This window comes from Heptranchias perlo, chromosome 7 (genome assembly GCF_035084215.1).
Source record: "Heptranchias perlo isolate sHepPer1 chromosome 7, sHepPer1.hap1, whole genome shotgun sequence".
In the NCBI taxonomy this organism is placed as follows: Eukaryota; Metazoa; Chordata; class Chondrichthyes; order Hexanchiformes; family Hexanchidae; genus Heptranchias; species Heptranchias perlo.
Genome location: NC_090331.1, coordinates 48,721,375 through 48,738,144, shown reverse-complemented (window position 1 = coordinate 48,738,144; position 16,770 = coordinate 48,721,375). Strand labels below are relative to the sequence as shown.

The window sequence follows — 16,770 nt, the reverse complement described above, 5'->3', positions numbered from 1 at the left end:
TTGCATATCCATTGGTGCAAATTCCATGTACAATGGGAGTAATGTACTGGGGTGCAGGCTTTGAAAAAGCCAATTCAGGCTGAAGGTTGCATCAGCTGCCGAGGGAAGCAGCAGTTAAGTAACAAAGTGTTTGGATCACCCAGTTCAATCTCCCCTAGCTGCACTGGATGGCTCATGTATGTTTTTGTACCACTTTTCAATAATGTCTGCCACTGCAGGATCTGGCCCAGAAAAGAGGAACAGAAGAAGGGCTCTCAATTTTTGAGTGACCTCCAAATGCTCCTGGATGGATAAGCAAAGGAAAGACAGACTGCTTGGTCTTCATGGGAGGAAGCTACAGAAAAATATGTCTTGTGACATGTGAAAGGAGGTGGAGTGGATATAGTGTCAACTCTCTTACCCTCAGAACTGCAGACCAGTGCTGTAAGAAATTCAATGACCTGACCAGGGCAGGCATGGCAACATACCAGTCACTCCCTCTTTTCTTTCTTAAACACAAGTATGTTCTTCACCCTTTAAAATTAAAAGCTGCACAACCAACCTGTCACACTGCTCTCTTCTTAAAGTAGGCACTAACTTACTGTAGATGTCAGCATCTCCCCTAATAGCAATTACTGGTATGCACAACTTTAAAACCCCCTTCCTCCAGGGTGATACTACAACATCTCTTACAACAGCTGTCCAATGCCAGCTTGATATTTGTTTCTAAATTGGCCTAAGGTTTTTTCTCCTTTATTTTTATCTCTCCCAGGGGTTTGCGTGACTTGGGGGAGGAGTGGTTGAATGAATTTAATGGTATTATAGGTTGCACCATGTGTGACGGGACAGGTTGATGGACCAACTGGTCTTTTTCTGTCCTTTTTTTGTATGCCACTGTTGCAATTTCTTCCATTAGGTTTGCAAGCCATAGGCCTTATCCAAAGTGACAAATGATGTTATGAGTGCATTATTCTTCCTTGAACTCTCTGAAGCCTTTGACATGGTCAACCACACCATCCTTCCTTTAGGGCCTCTCAACTATTGTCCAACTCTATGAACTTCCCTTGCTTGTTTGCACTCTTATCTATCCAATAATGGCCAGAACATCTCTAGCAATGACTTCTCTTCCCACATCCTCACTGTCACCTCTGGATTTCCTCAAACAATCCATCCTTGACCCCCTTCTCTTTCTTATCTACATGCTGCCACTTGGTGACATCATCCGCAGACGTGGGTCATCTTCCACATGTACACTGATGATACCCAACTCTACCTTAAGTCCGATACAACCCTGAACTCTCAGCCCCAAACCTTTGAAAAGCTCATCTATTGAATCAGTGATCCTTTTATTGCTCCCAGTTTTGTTCCAATTTGTACTGGTCCTGATTTTTTTCAGACTTTTGCTGCTTCTGATTTTTTTCCATTTTACTGACCTTGATTTTTCACAATTTATATTTGATTCTTTCATAATTTGTACTGACCCCTATTTTTCCCAACTTTTACTGCTCCTGTTTTTTTCAATTTCTACTCAAAGATCAAATAGTGGGAGACTTAAAAATACTTTGTGACTTGGTCAATGTTGATCTGAGACGCACATCTTGAAGTCGCTTGTCATCTTTGGATGTATCCACTCACTGCATCTCTTGCTCCTCACCCATTAAATTCTACAGATATTGAAAATGGTGCCAGGTGCTGAAAAGTGCTGCGTCTTGCACTCCTCTCATGAGACTCCTGTGTCCCCGCCCCCATTTTCAAAATCCTAGAAAGGGCCATATAATGTATTTTTATACAGAAATTTGTAAAAAATGCAAATTTGTGAGTCTGCCCACTCTCCTCAATAAACCCATCCTTAATAAATGTCAGTTCATTCAAAACAATGTTTCCTGTATCACATCTCACTGTAAGTTCCATTCTACCAACACCTGAAGTTGAAAATTTTCATATTCATTTTTAAATATCTCCATGGCCTCACCTCTGCCCATCTCCGTAACCTCCTTCAGCCCTACAGTACCCCAAACACTCTGTTCTCCTAATTCCAGCCTCATGTGCATACCTCCACTCTCTTCACCCCACCATTTGCTACAATCTTTCAGCTGCCTAGATCCCACTCTTTGGAATTCCCTCCCTCTACCCCTCTATTTCTCCACCTCCCTTTCCTCCATCAAGCCCCTCCTTAAAACACAACTTTTTGACCAAGCTTTTGGTCACGCCTCTTAATCTCTTCTTCTTTGGCCTGGTGTCAGTTTTTCCACATGCCATTGTGAACTGCTTTGGAATGTTTATCTATGTTAAAGGTGGTATATAAATGGAAATTATTGTTTTTGTCAAAGATAGGGCTATAACATCGCAGCCCTTATTCTTGGATCCATGCAGTGTGCTTGGTTCCCCATTGGGAACATGAAATTGCGGAATTACCCCTACCATTATTGAGGGGACGATACTTTTTCATAGAATTACATAGAATTTACAACACACAAACAGGCCAATCGTGCAATAGGTTGTGCTGGTGTTTATGCTCCACACGAGCCTCCTCCCACCCTACTTCATTTAACCCTATCAGCATATCCTTCTATTCCTTTCTCTCTCATGTACTTATCTAGCTTTCCCTTAAATGCATCTATACTATTCACCTCAACTACTCCTTGTGGGAGCAAGATCCACATTCTAACCACTCTCTGGGGAAAGAAGTTTCTCCTGAATTCTTTATTGGATTTAATAGTGACTGAAACATTTTTCAAGTTTTTTCCTTTTATTTGAGTCGATATCCTTCAAAAATTACTTAAAATGTGGTGGATTGCTTGTAAATTGAGATTGACAGATCAGATATATCGTCACTTCTCATGGGTAGGTGGGGACAGAACGCATATAAATTTTTTTCATAAAATGCCATTGAAATACAGTATTCTGGTTAAAATGCATTGTGTTCATAGACTACCTTCTTCCCTGTATTCAACAGTGTAACTGGAAATGGTGCAGTTTCCTGTACTTGCTGGAGGTAACCATCTTAGAATAACAGAGCTATTGCTTCTCTCCTGGGCTATTGACCGGCCTGGTGCTGCAGGAACACCTGAAAAGAGCAGATACAGACTGGTAAATCACAACTAGAAGTGAAGTGCTTGCTGGAATGGAAATTAGTTTCAGCACTTGGGGAAAGGATGAAGGAGTCAAAAGTTTTTAATAATTTAATGAGTTGTTGTTTGCAGTCACAAGTGTAATGACAGTGGGACAACCATTTTTACCTTTGCAGAATACCTGGATGCTAAACCAAAAACACTTCTTATGGTTTTAAAAACATCATTGCCAGCATTTGCTGCACTGTATTATTAACAATTTGCCTGCCTCCCATCCATTCCATAATGGCTTGGAATCAAATCCAGCGGCACCATTAATGGGAAATGGAAAGGAATTATAATCCAATAATTGGCCCGGAAATTGCTCATGAAATAATGGCGAGGTTAACAGGGCTTATCGTTATTTCAAGGCAAATTGAAGACCAGGTTCCGGAGAGTGCATATGCAAAGTCAAACGCGGAAATCTGGAAATTGCTCTACCATTTGCCCTGCTCATTTGAAAGCTGAGAGGAAAGGACAGCTCGCTGGCTGAATGAATGGACCAGCACAAACTTGCTGCATTGCCCAGCTGGAAACGAACTAATCACTCCAGAAAAAAGGTATGCTGAGTTATATAAGGTCTAAATTAACTTAACGGTGTGATAAGTATTAATGACTGCCAAACAACCTCTCTGGCACTGAAAATTAACTTTTAAAAATGTGGAGCCTCATTCCTCCTGATATTAATTGTTGGACATTTCAATTAAATTTTAATTTTGAATTTTTTTTTTACTTATTCTTTTGGTCTCTTTTATCTCTGTCTTTTAATCTTACCCTCGCTCCATTTCACTTTCTCTAACTGATTTTATAGTGAATTTACTAATCTGGTTCTTAGTCTGTGCGGCTTGTGATGGTTGCTTCCCTTCCTGGTTCTGACTGTGGCTTGTCAAGGATGCTTCAAGCTGAATGGTTGAGGGGAGAGAGAGATCCTAATCCTGCTTTCACAGCTCACAGTAGCCTGGGAATGACCGCTGGACTTTATGCTCACCATTGAAGCAAGTTGGCACCCAGAAGCCCATGCATAGTTTGTGGGTGAGTTTATAACTAACGAGCAGTGAGCGAGGTTCATTTGCTGCTCAGCGCCATTTCCGGGCCATTATGTTTCTGTGCACTATTGTTAAAGCAACACCTTTTAGCAGTGATGCAAGGGTAATGTGATTCTGGTCACAATATGTAAATGAGAGGCATGTGAAAGCTTGATGGCCATTTTGAAAACAGAAAAAATGCAACCCAATAAGTCATTATTGTTATTACTATTGGAAGGGTGGGGGTTTAAAAAGGTTTTCACTCTTATTGTAACTCCTTGTTCCAGTAGGCTTAAGTGATTTTTTTGTTCTAACTCTGTTTCAATAAAAATTAGATGAGTATATCTGGTAGAGTAGAGTATACCAACAGCAGGATGACGGAAACCTTCCCTTTACTATTCTTTACATTGTAGTGACTAAAGCATGGCTGGTAAATTACAAGTGTACTATACAAATTGGGAAAAAAAGAAACAATTGGTTCATTTATTAATATGGTGCTTGCATCACCTTTTTGTAATCACAGATTTAAGGCTCAATCCAACTCAGCCTCCCCAGTGACTGTTCCCAAGTGCAAATTGGATTTGAGCTGCTGACATTTTTTACTATGTAAAACGTTCATTTAATTGTCAACCCGCCAAATATCAAAGCAATTCTGCTTACTTAATATCCCATCTATAGACTGACAGCATGACACAGGAGGCTCAAAAATAGGGAGAGATTTGAAGGGAAAAATGTTCTACAAGGAGTGTGTTACAGCAAATGATTTGAAAAGATTTAGTTACCCTGCACTTTAATTGTAGCTGACGATGATGTTGATCCTATGTCATTCACTGCCAGACAGCTGTATATTCCACTGTCTTGAGGCATGATATTGCAGATTTTAAGCATAACCTCTCCAGAATCACTATAGAAATTAAAAGACAACATTTACTTTTTCAGTGAAAGGAAAGCTGAATAATTTCCACAAAAAATTCAATAAATCCTGTCAATGTAGTCCCATATTTGATGAATCTCATACCCATATAGGTCTTTAAAACAAAATAAGGCCATTCAGATCATTTTGTCCAGACCATGTACAATCGCCCTATTATGGACTCAACTCACTTAATTTCTTGAACAAAATGAATAAACACTTAAATTTCCCAGGAAGATAAAGCTCTGTCTAATTTTTGTGACTCTTCAAGTTATTTAACAAAACCTCAGGACACCAATTCAACATTACCAATCTGTATTATTCAACCTGATCAGTTGAGCTGGGGGAGAAAAAATGGTTTGTTTGGGTCTCATTTGAGGTAAATAAGCAATTTCTCTGCTCAGTGTCAAATTAAAACGAATTTTAACTGGGTGGGCGGGCAGTTAAAATCGCCCAGATTAATTGTCCACCCTGGAGCCGCTGGGAGCCGAGTGGTTACAATTTTCAATTGCTCTACTGAGCAGGCGGCAAGAACATCTGCCCAAAGCCGCGGCAGCCGATCCCGCCTCTTATCTGCTGTCGGCAGGCGGCCTCTGGGCCATGTGATTTTTCACCCACCGACTTCACGCCCAGAACGGGTAGTGAGTCAGCCGGCAGGTTTAAATGAGTCCCGGAGTTAAAATACTCCAGGTCTCATTTCTGAAGCAGTGGGTAAGTTTCTAACTCACCGTTACTCACCTGTTGAAAACCGTCCCGGAGCTAAAATCAGACCGAACCTGTTTGCTTCTGCATTATTTATGTTTGTCAGCATTTTAAAGATTATAGGGGCAATTTTCAATTGCTGTTCACCCATTTTTCACCTGAGTAATATCGAATGGGAACCTTGGACACCCCCTTTGACACCCATGGCCCTCCTGTTTCAATTTTCAGGTAGGCCTTTAAAGGGTGACCAGCACTCCCATCTAAAACAGGCAGGAGATTGTTTAAATATGCAATTTGGTGATCACAATTGCCATTTTCATGTACAAGTAAATAAATTGTGGTGTTCTTTGCAAAGGAGAAATGTGCACACAACCAGAGACAAATAGTGGTGGAATGACAAGCATTAGACCCCTCAGTCGGCATAAGGGGGAAGCTCCGCAATTCCTGAGCAGACATATTGGGGAGAATGTGGAAGATGGCGAACTTGGAAGAGAGCTGTCAGGTTTAGGTGGTAATGAGATGGAGCACTTGCCGAATGGTGAGTTTTGCTGTCTGCAGGCGTTCTGATTATATGAAAGGTCTCTTGCTATTACTCAGTCACATCTTTTGATTCACAAGTCAGAGAACACCTTCCTAAAATGAATGTTCTTTGTGTCCATCAGAAGTGCTGAACATTTACAGAAAGAAGCATCTGACAAACAGCCCAGCATTTCCATAGGGAGCCTTCCTTCACTTTGTTCACCAACTCCATCACGATGCCTCACTTACTCAAACACTAGCCCAGATAAACCCACTCAGAATGAAGGCATTACTGAGTTAGGGTTTATCACTGGGTGAATCGTGAGCAAGAGAAGCTGAGGGTGGGTGTGGGGAGGGGGTGATGAGGAAGCAGCTATCTCTCCCAGAGGGGTCAGAAATGGCTGCCATTGGCTGAGGAGCCTAAGGACCAAGATCTCAGGGGCGCTATCCTTAAAAGATCAATGACTCGGGAGCATTGATCTCATGTGCAGGCAATGCAGACATTCTCCTCCTACCTGGTGCCGAGGGTGGAACTTTGGAGGAGTCCACAACCCACCTGTATAATACAATGCGGGAGGTATGGCATGACATACGGGTCACCCTGGTAATTGTCGCAGTCCAGAAGCTCAATGCAGCCTCAAGGCATCATAAAGAGGCTTTAAGCCAGTTGTCACTTGTGGAGTGGCAACAATGACTGCTTCCATAGATACTCTGACTAGCACTCTAGGTCAAGGCTTTCTAGACTTAATTGGGACAATTCAGCTCTGAATAAAGCCCTATGGCAAGTTAAGACTCAGAGTTAGGTTGAGACTGCAGTAGGACACAGACTTGGCATAACTTACACTGCAGGTATAACTATCATTCTATCACTTTTATTGCAGTACAAAAAAGCACAGTTAGCAGCAGTGGTGATTTAGAAATTCCTAAAGGGAGATTACAATGCCGTTGGAGTGAGATTTATTTTCTATGGGGACATGCCCCACCTGCCAGAGCCTGATTTGTTGTATTTATTGGCATCTTGGAGCCTACTGTAATTCTCAGTGTGAATCTCAGCATAATTTTTTTTTCAATTAAGTAAAATGCCTTATTATTCTAACCCACTCCCTGTTTTATTCCCAAACCTTGGCAATTCCATAAAGCAAGCCAAATGATGCATTCATATTAGGGAATATTCACCTTAGCTCAAAAAAACAGTTGCAACCAATATTGAAGAAAATAAGCCTTTACATAAAACAACAGTCAGGCATGCCTTAAAAGTTCCTTTAGGGAAAATAAAGTTTTTGGAAATTGTATTTTAGCAGCTAATTTGTTTATATATAACTTCTTCAGGGACAAACACTAAATGAACATATCTGTAACTGGGACTCTGAAAAATCAGCTGCTCAATTTAATTTTTATTTGCCTCAGGTTTGTGCACAATGGTCATCTGATTGGTTCCAGTCTCCCTTCAACATATCTAGTTCTGACAGGCTCCATTCCCACCTTCCTAATGATCTGATTCGTTGACACTGACAACCACCAACGTCTGCAATTTTTCTTGTAAAATGCTGATAAACTGATACATTGGTTAAAAAGCTGATAACTGCATAAAAAGCTGGCGGTTGGCATGTATCCACTTCAGTGGCAGGAATGTTTAAGGATTAAGCTGGCCTTCACCACATGGCAGCTGAGTGCGAAGGTAGATTTGCTGCAGGCTCTGGTACTTCTGCTACTAAATGGGCAGCCTGGGTCTGCACGTTTTCAAGCACTTGTTCAGACATTAGAGGGGAATGGTGGGACAGACACTATGTGTTGGTGCCCTAAGAAACACTATCATCATCTGTGTCCATTCCAGTCATGCTTCTATTTTTGGGCATTGCTGCACCATACCCATTGATTGGCATGGCAATAGATTTAATGGCATCAATGAGATCAGCCTTAATACAATGCAGCTTTTGTGCAATTTGTAACTTGTCCAGGACTTATCATAGAATCATACAGCACAGAAGGAGGCCATTCGGCCCATTGTGTCTGTGCCAGCTCTTTGAAAGAGCTATCCAATTAGTCCCACTACCCTGCTCTTTGCCAATAGCCTTGCAAATTTCTTCTTTTCAAGCATATATCTAATTCTCTTTTGAAAGTTATTGTTGCATCTGCTTCCACCACCTTTTCAGGTAGTGCATTCCAGATCATAACAACTTGCTACGTAAAAAAAATTTTCATCTCCCCCCTGGATTTTTTGCCAATTATTTAAAATCTGTGTCCTCTGGTCACCGACCCCCCTGCCAGTGGAAACAGTTTCTCCCCATCTACTCTATCAAAACCCTTCATAATTTTGAACACTTCTATTAAATCTCCCCTTAACCTTCTCTGCTCTAAGTGACGACTTGAAGTTATTGCTTTTCTAAATATTTTTAACAAGACAGTTTTACATGTTATAGATTTTTTTCTGAAGCTTTCATCATTTATAGAGGCAATGGCTTTTGGGAGAGAAGACTGGAGCCTCTTCATAAGATATACATTCATTTTCTGCACAGAAAAATGCTTTTGGTTCTGACATTCTGCTACATTTTGTGGAGATCTAGCTGATGAGGTTACCTGAATGATAGGGTGTAGCAACTGTCATTGACAAGAACATTTTGATCTGGTCCTTTCCAGCTAACCGTAGGTTTTGGTCGCCCACACACTTTACAGCGTAATATGACCGTCTCACCAATAGCACATGTCAAATCGGCCAGGGGGATAAGAAATTCAGGTGCCACTGTGCAAAAGACAAAAATTGATGTCAGTGAAAATAAAATCTATGACTTCAACCGTATACAGCGTACAAATCATTCACAGATCATCTACAGTTATTCTGAATTGTAATAGTGCATGAGAAATGCAACTTCAACACTGAGGTATTAATGAAGGATAAACTTACCTTCATGGATAAAATTTGGATTAAGCAACTGTGAAGAAATGAAAATTTGTAGTCAGTAAATTACTTTATATATATACATACATATAATGATATAAAACTTTTTCTAAAGATTTGTAACCCAAATTAAATGAATAGACTGCTGGCACGAGACGAGGATTTTAGTTAGACGTCTAAATATAAAGATTTCAGACATCACAAAACTGATATTAAACAAGATATGATCTTCAATTACCTTAAAAACACTGCACTCTACGGTGCAACCCATGGACCTCAATTTTAGTTCCCCTCGCCTGGTGGAAATCGGGGGGGGGGGGAATTAAAATGGCATGGGGGTTTACCCACCTCTATCTGGCCGACTGGGCACCCAACCCAAGCTGGCGGGGTCCTCTTTAAATATACATGTCGGACTCCGATGAAGTAAATATACATGTCAGATTCCACATGTATGCTGATGAAACCCAGCTCTACCTCACCACCACCTCTCTCGACCCCTCCACTGTCTCTCATTTGTCACACTGCTTGTGCTGGATGAGCAAAAATTTCCTCCAACTAAATATTGGGAAGACTGAAGCCATTGTCTTTGGTCCCCGCCGCAAACTCCGTTCCCTAGCCACCGACTCCATCCCTCTCCCTGGCCACTGTCTGAGGCTGAACCAGACCATTCGCAACCCAGACATCCTATTTGACCCTGAGATGAGCTTCTGACCATATATTCGCTCCATCACCAAGACCACCTACTTCCACCTCCGTAATATCGCCCATCTCCCCCCGCCCCGCCTCTGCTGCTGAAACCCTCATCCATGCCTTTGTTACCTCTAGATTTGACTGTTCCATCGCTCTCCTGGCTGACCTCCTATCTTCCACCCTCCATAAACTTGAGCTCATCCAAAACTCTGCTGGCTATATCCTAACTCGTACCAACGCCATTCACCCATCACCCCTGTGCTCGCTGACCTACATTGGCTCCCATACCGGGAAAGCCTCGATTTTAAAATTCCCATCCTTGTTTTCAAATCCCTCCATGGCCTTGCCCCTTCCTATTTCTGTAACCTCCTCTGGCCCTACAAACCTCTGAGATCTCTACGCTCCTCCAATTCTTGCCTATTGCAAATCCCCGATTTTAATCGCTCCATCATTGGCGGCCGTGCCTTCAGTGGCCTAGGCCCTAAGATCTGGAATTCCCTCCCTAAACCTTTCCACCTCTCTCTCCTCCTTTAAGATGCTCCTTAAAGCCTACCTCTTTGAACAAGCTTTTGATCACCTGTCCTAATATCTCCATATGTAGCTTGGTGTCAAATTTTGTTTGAAAATCACTCCTGTGAAGCACCTTAAGACATTTTACTATGTTAAAGGCGCTATATAAATGCAAGTTGTTGAAATCATTGGGGCCCAATCTGCTATTTTAGCCTGAGTCCTGAACGGGGAAGCACTGGTAGCTTTCCTCACCAGGCTAAACCTGCCGGGAACAGCAGCCAGGGCCAGAAGAGGCCTGGTAAGGTAAGCTTTTATTAATTTTTTTAATGTTTTCCTGTAAGCCAGGAGGAGCAGGAATGCTCCTCCAGACCCCACAGGAAACCCTGGGCCTCCCTTACCCCAGGCTTCCCCCCTCCTCAAGACTTACCTGCTCCCATGGGGCCTGGCGGCAGCTTTCTGCCTTTTACTTCCCTCACTTCCTTAGATCTGTGTCATCTTACAAGCACCAGCAACACTATTCTACCCTGACAGGCACATCCTCACAACCTTTCACCAGACCACACACTAACACATTTCCTTTCTTCCTGCAAGCACAAAATACCAGGAAGCAAGCACAGACAGGAGGAAGGAGACCGTTCATCAGGATGACAGTATGCCTGCTCCCCTGCAAGCCTCTCAGTGTCCATGTTGGTGCCAGGTAGCCAACTGGGTCAGACTGACCTGACTGCCGGTAAGATGCTGCAGTCTGCAGCCCAGCCTCTATGGCCAGCACTCCTTGAGGCCACCCATCATGGCCATCTCAAGTGCCCTCAGTGGAGGTTCAGCAGTCTTCCATCTCCCATGGCATAGGCACTGGGGAAGCACCATGTAGGAACACCAGAATAGGCAAACAAGCAGTCGGGTGATTTTTAGTTTTCAAACTTCACTATTCAATCCTTAAATGAATTGTTATGAACCATTTTGTTGCTATGCAGTTTCTAAGTGTTGCTATTGGTTGCAACATGCCTACTGATGGCACTCCAACACCCCAAGAATGTGTATAATTTGATGGCATTCATCCGGTGGGTGTAAGGACTGGTGTGATAGTATGAAGGACTGTTGGTGCATGGTGGGGGAGAGATAATTCAACAAAACTGTTTGATTATTATTTGCTGCCGTAGGGGTCTGGCAGTATTGCTGGCCCTTGCTCTTCCTCTTCCTCTTTGGTTTCCTGATCATCCTCCTGCTCTTGCTCCTCCACTTCTTCCTCCTCCTCAGGTGGTTCCAAGGGTTGCCCCCTTTGCAGGGTGAAGTTATGTACCTTACAGCTTACCACCGGACTCTCTCACGGCTATATTGCAGGATGCCTCCAGACATATCCAGGCAGCGTAACCTCTGTATCAAGATGTTAACTATTTCCTCAATCAGAGCTCTGGTGGATGCATGACTCAGATCATAGTGCTCCTCAGCTTCGGTGTTCAGGTTCTTAATAGCAGTTATGAGCCACATGGTCAGGGGATACCACTTTTCTCCAAGCAGCCACCTTGACACCCGATGGTCTGGGTGCAAGATAGGAGGGATTGCACAGGATAAATACATCAGGCTAACGCCTGTTTGTGGTCCCCTCTACAACATTAGTTTGCCCCGAGGCAGCCAGCGCCGACTGCATTCAGGAAAACCGGGTCTACTTGCAGCTTAACCAGCGGTCCTTAAAGGGACGCTGCAGGCCATCACCAAAAAGATAAGTTTGTTAAAAATATTTACCTGAATGTGGAGCCGGGAGGAGCACGAGTGCCCAACCATCCGATCGCAACCTCAATCTTCCCCCCCCAACCGATCGTGACCTCGACCCCCTCCACCTTCCCCGATCCCGGACACCGCTACCTTCCCGAATCCGGCCAACACTACCCTCCCTCCCAGTAGCTCCCTTCTCCCTGTCCTCTTTAAGGACTTACCTGAGGGTCGCCATTGTTCGAGGCCTCTTCTCCGGCGAACTGCCTGGGGATGCCCATTAGGTGTCCGCAGCTCGCAGGTTCGATGATAATGAGGCCGGTGGCCCAATATTAGGTGTGCCTTGGGCCTATCCATTTAGGTGCAGGGATCATTCCCTAAGGATCAAGTATTTCAGAAAGCATTCTCCTTTGAAAGGTTGCAGTTTCATGTACCACTACTCTGAGGCTGTGGTACGTTCCATAACCTTTAACCGTAGCTAGATTTGCAATGAAAAGAAGCCACATTGTGGCTAAAGTACTGGTTTGATTGTTTACTATCCTCTTTTTCTTAGCATTCTACATTTATGAGTAATGATTTTTAAATGAACTATTTAGAATTTTCTGCAGTGCCATAAAAACAAATTACTATCTTTTTGCTGTCCTAGGAATGTGTAGTGACATCAATACTAATCTGGTTCAAAACATCTTCCCCTTTCTATTTTGGGTCTCCCTTAGCCACATATCATCCATGATGGAAGGCAGGTACCTGTTTCCAGACTTCTGCCAATGATGTGTACTGGAAGATATGCAAGAGCAACCCCGAATGACATGGGATGAATTTCTGCTGGGATTCCCTCATTCATACACCATTTTTCAAATCAATTTTTTTGAATTTCCTACTCCCCCATATAATTCAGAACCTTTGATTGAAGGAACAACAGAAGAAAAACTTTACAATGTAACCCCATAAAATTATCTTAATAGTTTAGACTATCCTGGGCTATTCTAGACTATCCCACCCTGGGATGAGAGAGTTGTCCTATGAGGAGAGATTGAGTAGAATGGGCCTATACTCTCTGGAGTTTAAAAGAATGAGAGGTGATCTCATTGAAACATACAAGATTCTGAGGGGGCTTGACAGGGTCGATGCCGAGAGGTTGTTTCCCCTGGCTGGAGAGTCTAGAACTTGGGGGCAGTCTCAGGATAAGGGGTCGGCCATTTAAGACTGAGATGAGGAGGGATTTCTTCACTCAGTGGATTGTGAATCTTTGGAATTCTCTACCCCAGAGGGCTGTGGATGCTCAGTCGTTGAGTATATTCACGACTGAGATAGATAGATTTTTGGACTCTAGGGGAATTAAGGGGTATGGGGATTGGGCGGGAAAGTGGAGTTGAGGTTGAAGATTAGCCATGATCTTATTGAATGGCGGAGCAGGCTCGAGAGGCTGTATGGTCAATGCCTGCTCCTATTTCTTATGTTCTTAGACTATAACGTTAATCAATAATGATTTAAAAATCCTATTTCCTTACCCCATGAAACTATAAAATTGCATTAATTTTATTTTGTGCAGCCTTTTCATTTTATGACATTAATTGGGACATGATGAAACTTTGCTTCATATCAATTTAATATTAAAATACAAAACAGAACTGGAGGTTAATGCTTTTCTTTCAATTAACTTCATGGGATGTTAGAGACTTACTGATATATTTAAGAAAAAAATCTTTGAATGTTAAAACCTTTTTGCATTTTTTCAGTGCTTATACAAATCTGTTTTGTGCCGGATTTAAACAGCATTAATATTGGATGAAATTGGAACAAATATACCTCAATAAAATATTTTTAACTCTTCATACTGACAAGGGGACATATTTTCTCAAAATACATTGAGTTACACTGAAACTACAGCACAGAAACAGGCCTTTCAACTCAACTGGTCTAGGTTGGCTTTTATGCTCCATACCAGCCTCCTGCCTCCCTACTTCATCTAACCCTTTCAACATTCTCTTCTATTCCTTTTTCCCTCATTTGCTTGTTTAGTTTCCCCTGAAATGCATCTATGCTATTTGCCTCAACTACTCCTCGTGGTAGCGCATTCCACATTCTTACCACTCTTTGGGTAAAGAAGTTTCTCCTGAATTTATTAGCGACTATTTATGACCTCTAGTTTTGGACTCCCCCACAAATGGAAACATTTTCTCTACGTCTACCCTATCAAACCCTTTCATTATCTTAAAGACCTCAATTAGGTCACCCCTCAGCCTTCTCGTTTCTAGAGAGAAGAGCCCCTGCCTGTTGAGCCTTTCCTGATAAGTTTATCCTCTCAGTTCAAGTATCATCCTTGTGAATTTTTTTTGCACTCTCTCCAATGCATCTATATCCTTTCTATAATATGGAGACCAGAACTGTGCACAGTACTCCAAGTGTGGTCTAACCAAGGTTCTATACAAGTTTAACTTCTCTGCTGTTCAATTCTATCCCTCTAAAAATGAACCCCAGTGACTGATGTGTCTTTTTAATGGCCTTAATAACCTGCGTTGCTATTTTTAGTGATTTGTGTATCTGTACCCCAAGATCCCTGTGCTCCTCTATCCCATTTAGACTCTTATTACTCAAGTAGTATGTGGCCTCCTTATTCTTCTTACCAAAATGCACCACCTCATACTTATCCAAATTGAAATTCATTTGCCAAATAAAAGGAGATTAAGGCTGTGAAGAGTGAATTAAAAAGTATTTCAACAATTATGCATCAAGCAAAAGAAGTTTGTACCAGAACTGTCTGATCTAAAACTAATTTTCAATTAGCATTTTATGTCTACTGATCAAAATGACACACTTAACTTGAAATTGTACCAAATACATCTTTATCCTTTATTTACTGTAACTGAAAGATCAAGTATAAATTATGCAAATGTAAAAGTGACCATTTATTAAAAAAATTGCTCAATTTTGTGGCAAAACCTCAAGGGAATGAAGTTCCAAAGGGTTCTCCCACTTGTCTACCGTAACTTCAGTGGAAGAGCTGCAGAAACAGTGGTAACCCTGTGTAAAAAGTTTCTCTTGCTCTGTCCTAATTCTCTCAAATTTAATCTTATATCTATGTTCCCTCATTCTAGACCCCTCAAACAATGGGGACATTGTGTTCCTATCGACTGTCCCATCCCTTCAGAATTTTAAACACCTCTAGCAAATCACCCTTTAATCGCCTCTGTTCTAACAAAAACAGGCTCAATTTTGTCAAGATTTTGTATTTCTTCATACCAGGCAGCATCCTAGTAAATCTGCACTGTACCCTCTTTATTACCACAACATCTTTCCGATAGTGTGGAGCCCCAAATTGGACACAGTCTGACTCTGAAAATGGTCTTACGAAGGTTTTATATATATTCACCATTGTATCACGACTCTGATATCCCACTTGCCATAAAACACAGTATTTATTCATTTTTTTATGGTATTGAGGTGCCATTTTTAATGTCTTGTGAACCTGAACCTGCAAATATCTCTACTCTTCCACCTCACTCAGCTTTCTCCAATTCAAAGTATAATTATTATTTTTTTTATAACCAAAATGTTCCACCTCATACTGAATTCCATCAGCCTCTTTATTGCCCATTCCATCGTCTTATCAATCGCCCCATGCAGCTTCCTTTCATCCTCACTTACTATGCCTATTTTAATTTTGTCTGCAAATTTGGACACTGCTCCCCCTAGCCCTATATGAAAATCATTGATGTACACAGTGAACTGAAGTGGTCCCAGAACAGAATTCCTTGGGACACCGCGACCTACTTTCAATCACTCTGAGAAACTGTCCTTAGCTCCTGCTCTCTGGGGCACCTCTAGCAGCAGCAGGGGACAGAGGAAAATCTGGGGCTGCTCTTTCAAAACTGAGATGAGGAGAAACTTCTTCACTCAGAGGGTGGTAGGTCTGTGGAATTTGCTGCCCCAGGAAGCTGTGGAAGCTACATCATTAGATAAATTTAAAACAGAAATAGACAGTTTCCTAGAAGTAAAGGGAATTAGGGGTTATGGGGAGCGGGCAGGAAATTGGACATGAAGCTGAGTTCGGATCGGTCAATGCCCTGTGGGTGGCGGAGAGGGCCCAGGGGCTATGTGGCCGGGTCCTGCTCCGACTTCTTGTGTTCTTTAGATTTGTGGTTGGGATCAGATCAGCCATGATCTTATTGAATGGCGGAGCAGGCTCGAGGGGCCGATTGGCCTACTCCTGCTCCAATTTCTTATGTTCTTATGTTCTTATGTACCCCTAAATAATTTATATTAACTTTGTGTTGAGGTTTCCATGTGAGAAACACAAAATGGCGTTACTGCATAATTTATCATGTACTGAGCCAACTGGTGAATTTGACTATTGGCCTCAGGCGTGCTAAAGCACTTTACAGCCAATTAAATGCTTTTCAAGCATAGTCACTGTTGTATTGTAGAGAAACACAGCAGCCAATTTGCACACAGCAAGGTCCCAATAGCAATGACAAATAGCCAGAAAATGAGATGAAATTGGTCCTCATTGCGCCTGTTTTTTTTGCGGAAAACAGGAGCAAAAGGGAACAATTTCAGGGCAAAACTTCCCACTGCCAGCTCTTGCTCGGCCTCAGCGTGACCACTTCTCGCACTGGCTCGACATTCATCCTAACTTCACTGGCGAGCTGCCTGGGGATGCACGGTAGGACTCTGCAGATCTTATTAAAATGAGGCCCAAGGCCCAATATCGAT

The 16,770-nt window shown here is 42.3% G+C and overlaps 1 protein-coding gene and 1 long non-coding RNA gene across 2 annotated transcripts in view; one reads left to right on the top strand and one right to left on the bottom strand.

The window, feature by feature from the left end:
- The window catches only part of kalrna (kalirin RhoGEF kinase a), a 667,943-nt gene that overhangs the window by 17,273 nt on the left and 633,900 nt on the right, over nucleotides 1–16,770 (bottom strand). The window contains exons 52-55 of the mRNA XM_067987468.1: nucleotides 9,151–9,178; nucleotides 8,826–8,988; nucleotides 4,897–5,018; nucleotides 2,915–3,046 (exon numbers count right to left, since the gene is read on the bottom strand). Coding sequence (XP_067843569.1) covers nucleotides 2,915–3,046; nucleotides 4,897–5,018; nucleotides 8,826–8,988; nucleotides 9,151–9,178 — 445 coding nt within the window. The remainder of the gene's footprint in view (nucleotides 1–2,914; nucleotides 3,047–4,896; nucleotides 5,019–8,825; nucleotides 8,989–9,150; nucleotides 9,179–16,770) is intronic.
- Nucleotides 1–16,770, top strand: part of LOC137323684 (uncharacterized) — a 35,505-nt gene that overhangs the window by 8,209 nt on the left and 10,526 nt on the right. Inside the window, exon 2 of the long non-coding RNA XR_010963426.1 lies at nucleotides 3,461–3,649. This is a non-coding gene — a long non-coding RNA (uncharacterized lncRNA). The remainder of the gene's footprint in view (nucleotides 1–3,460; nucleotides 3,650–16,770) is intronic.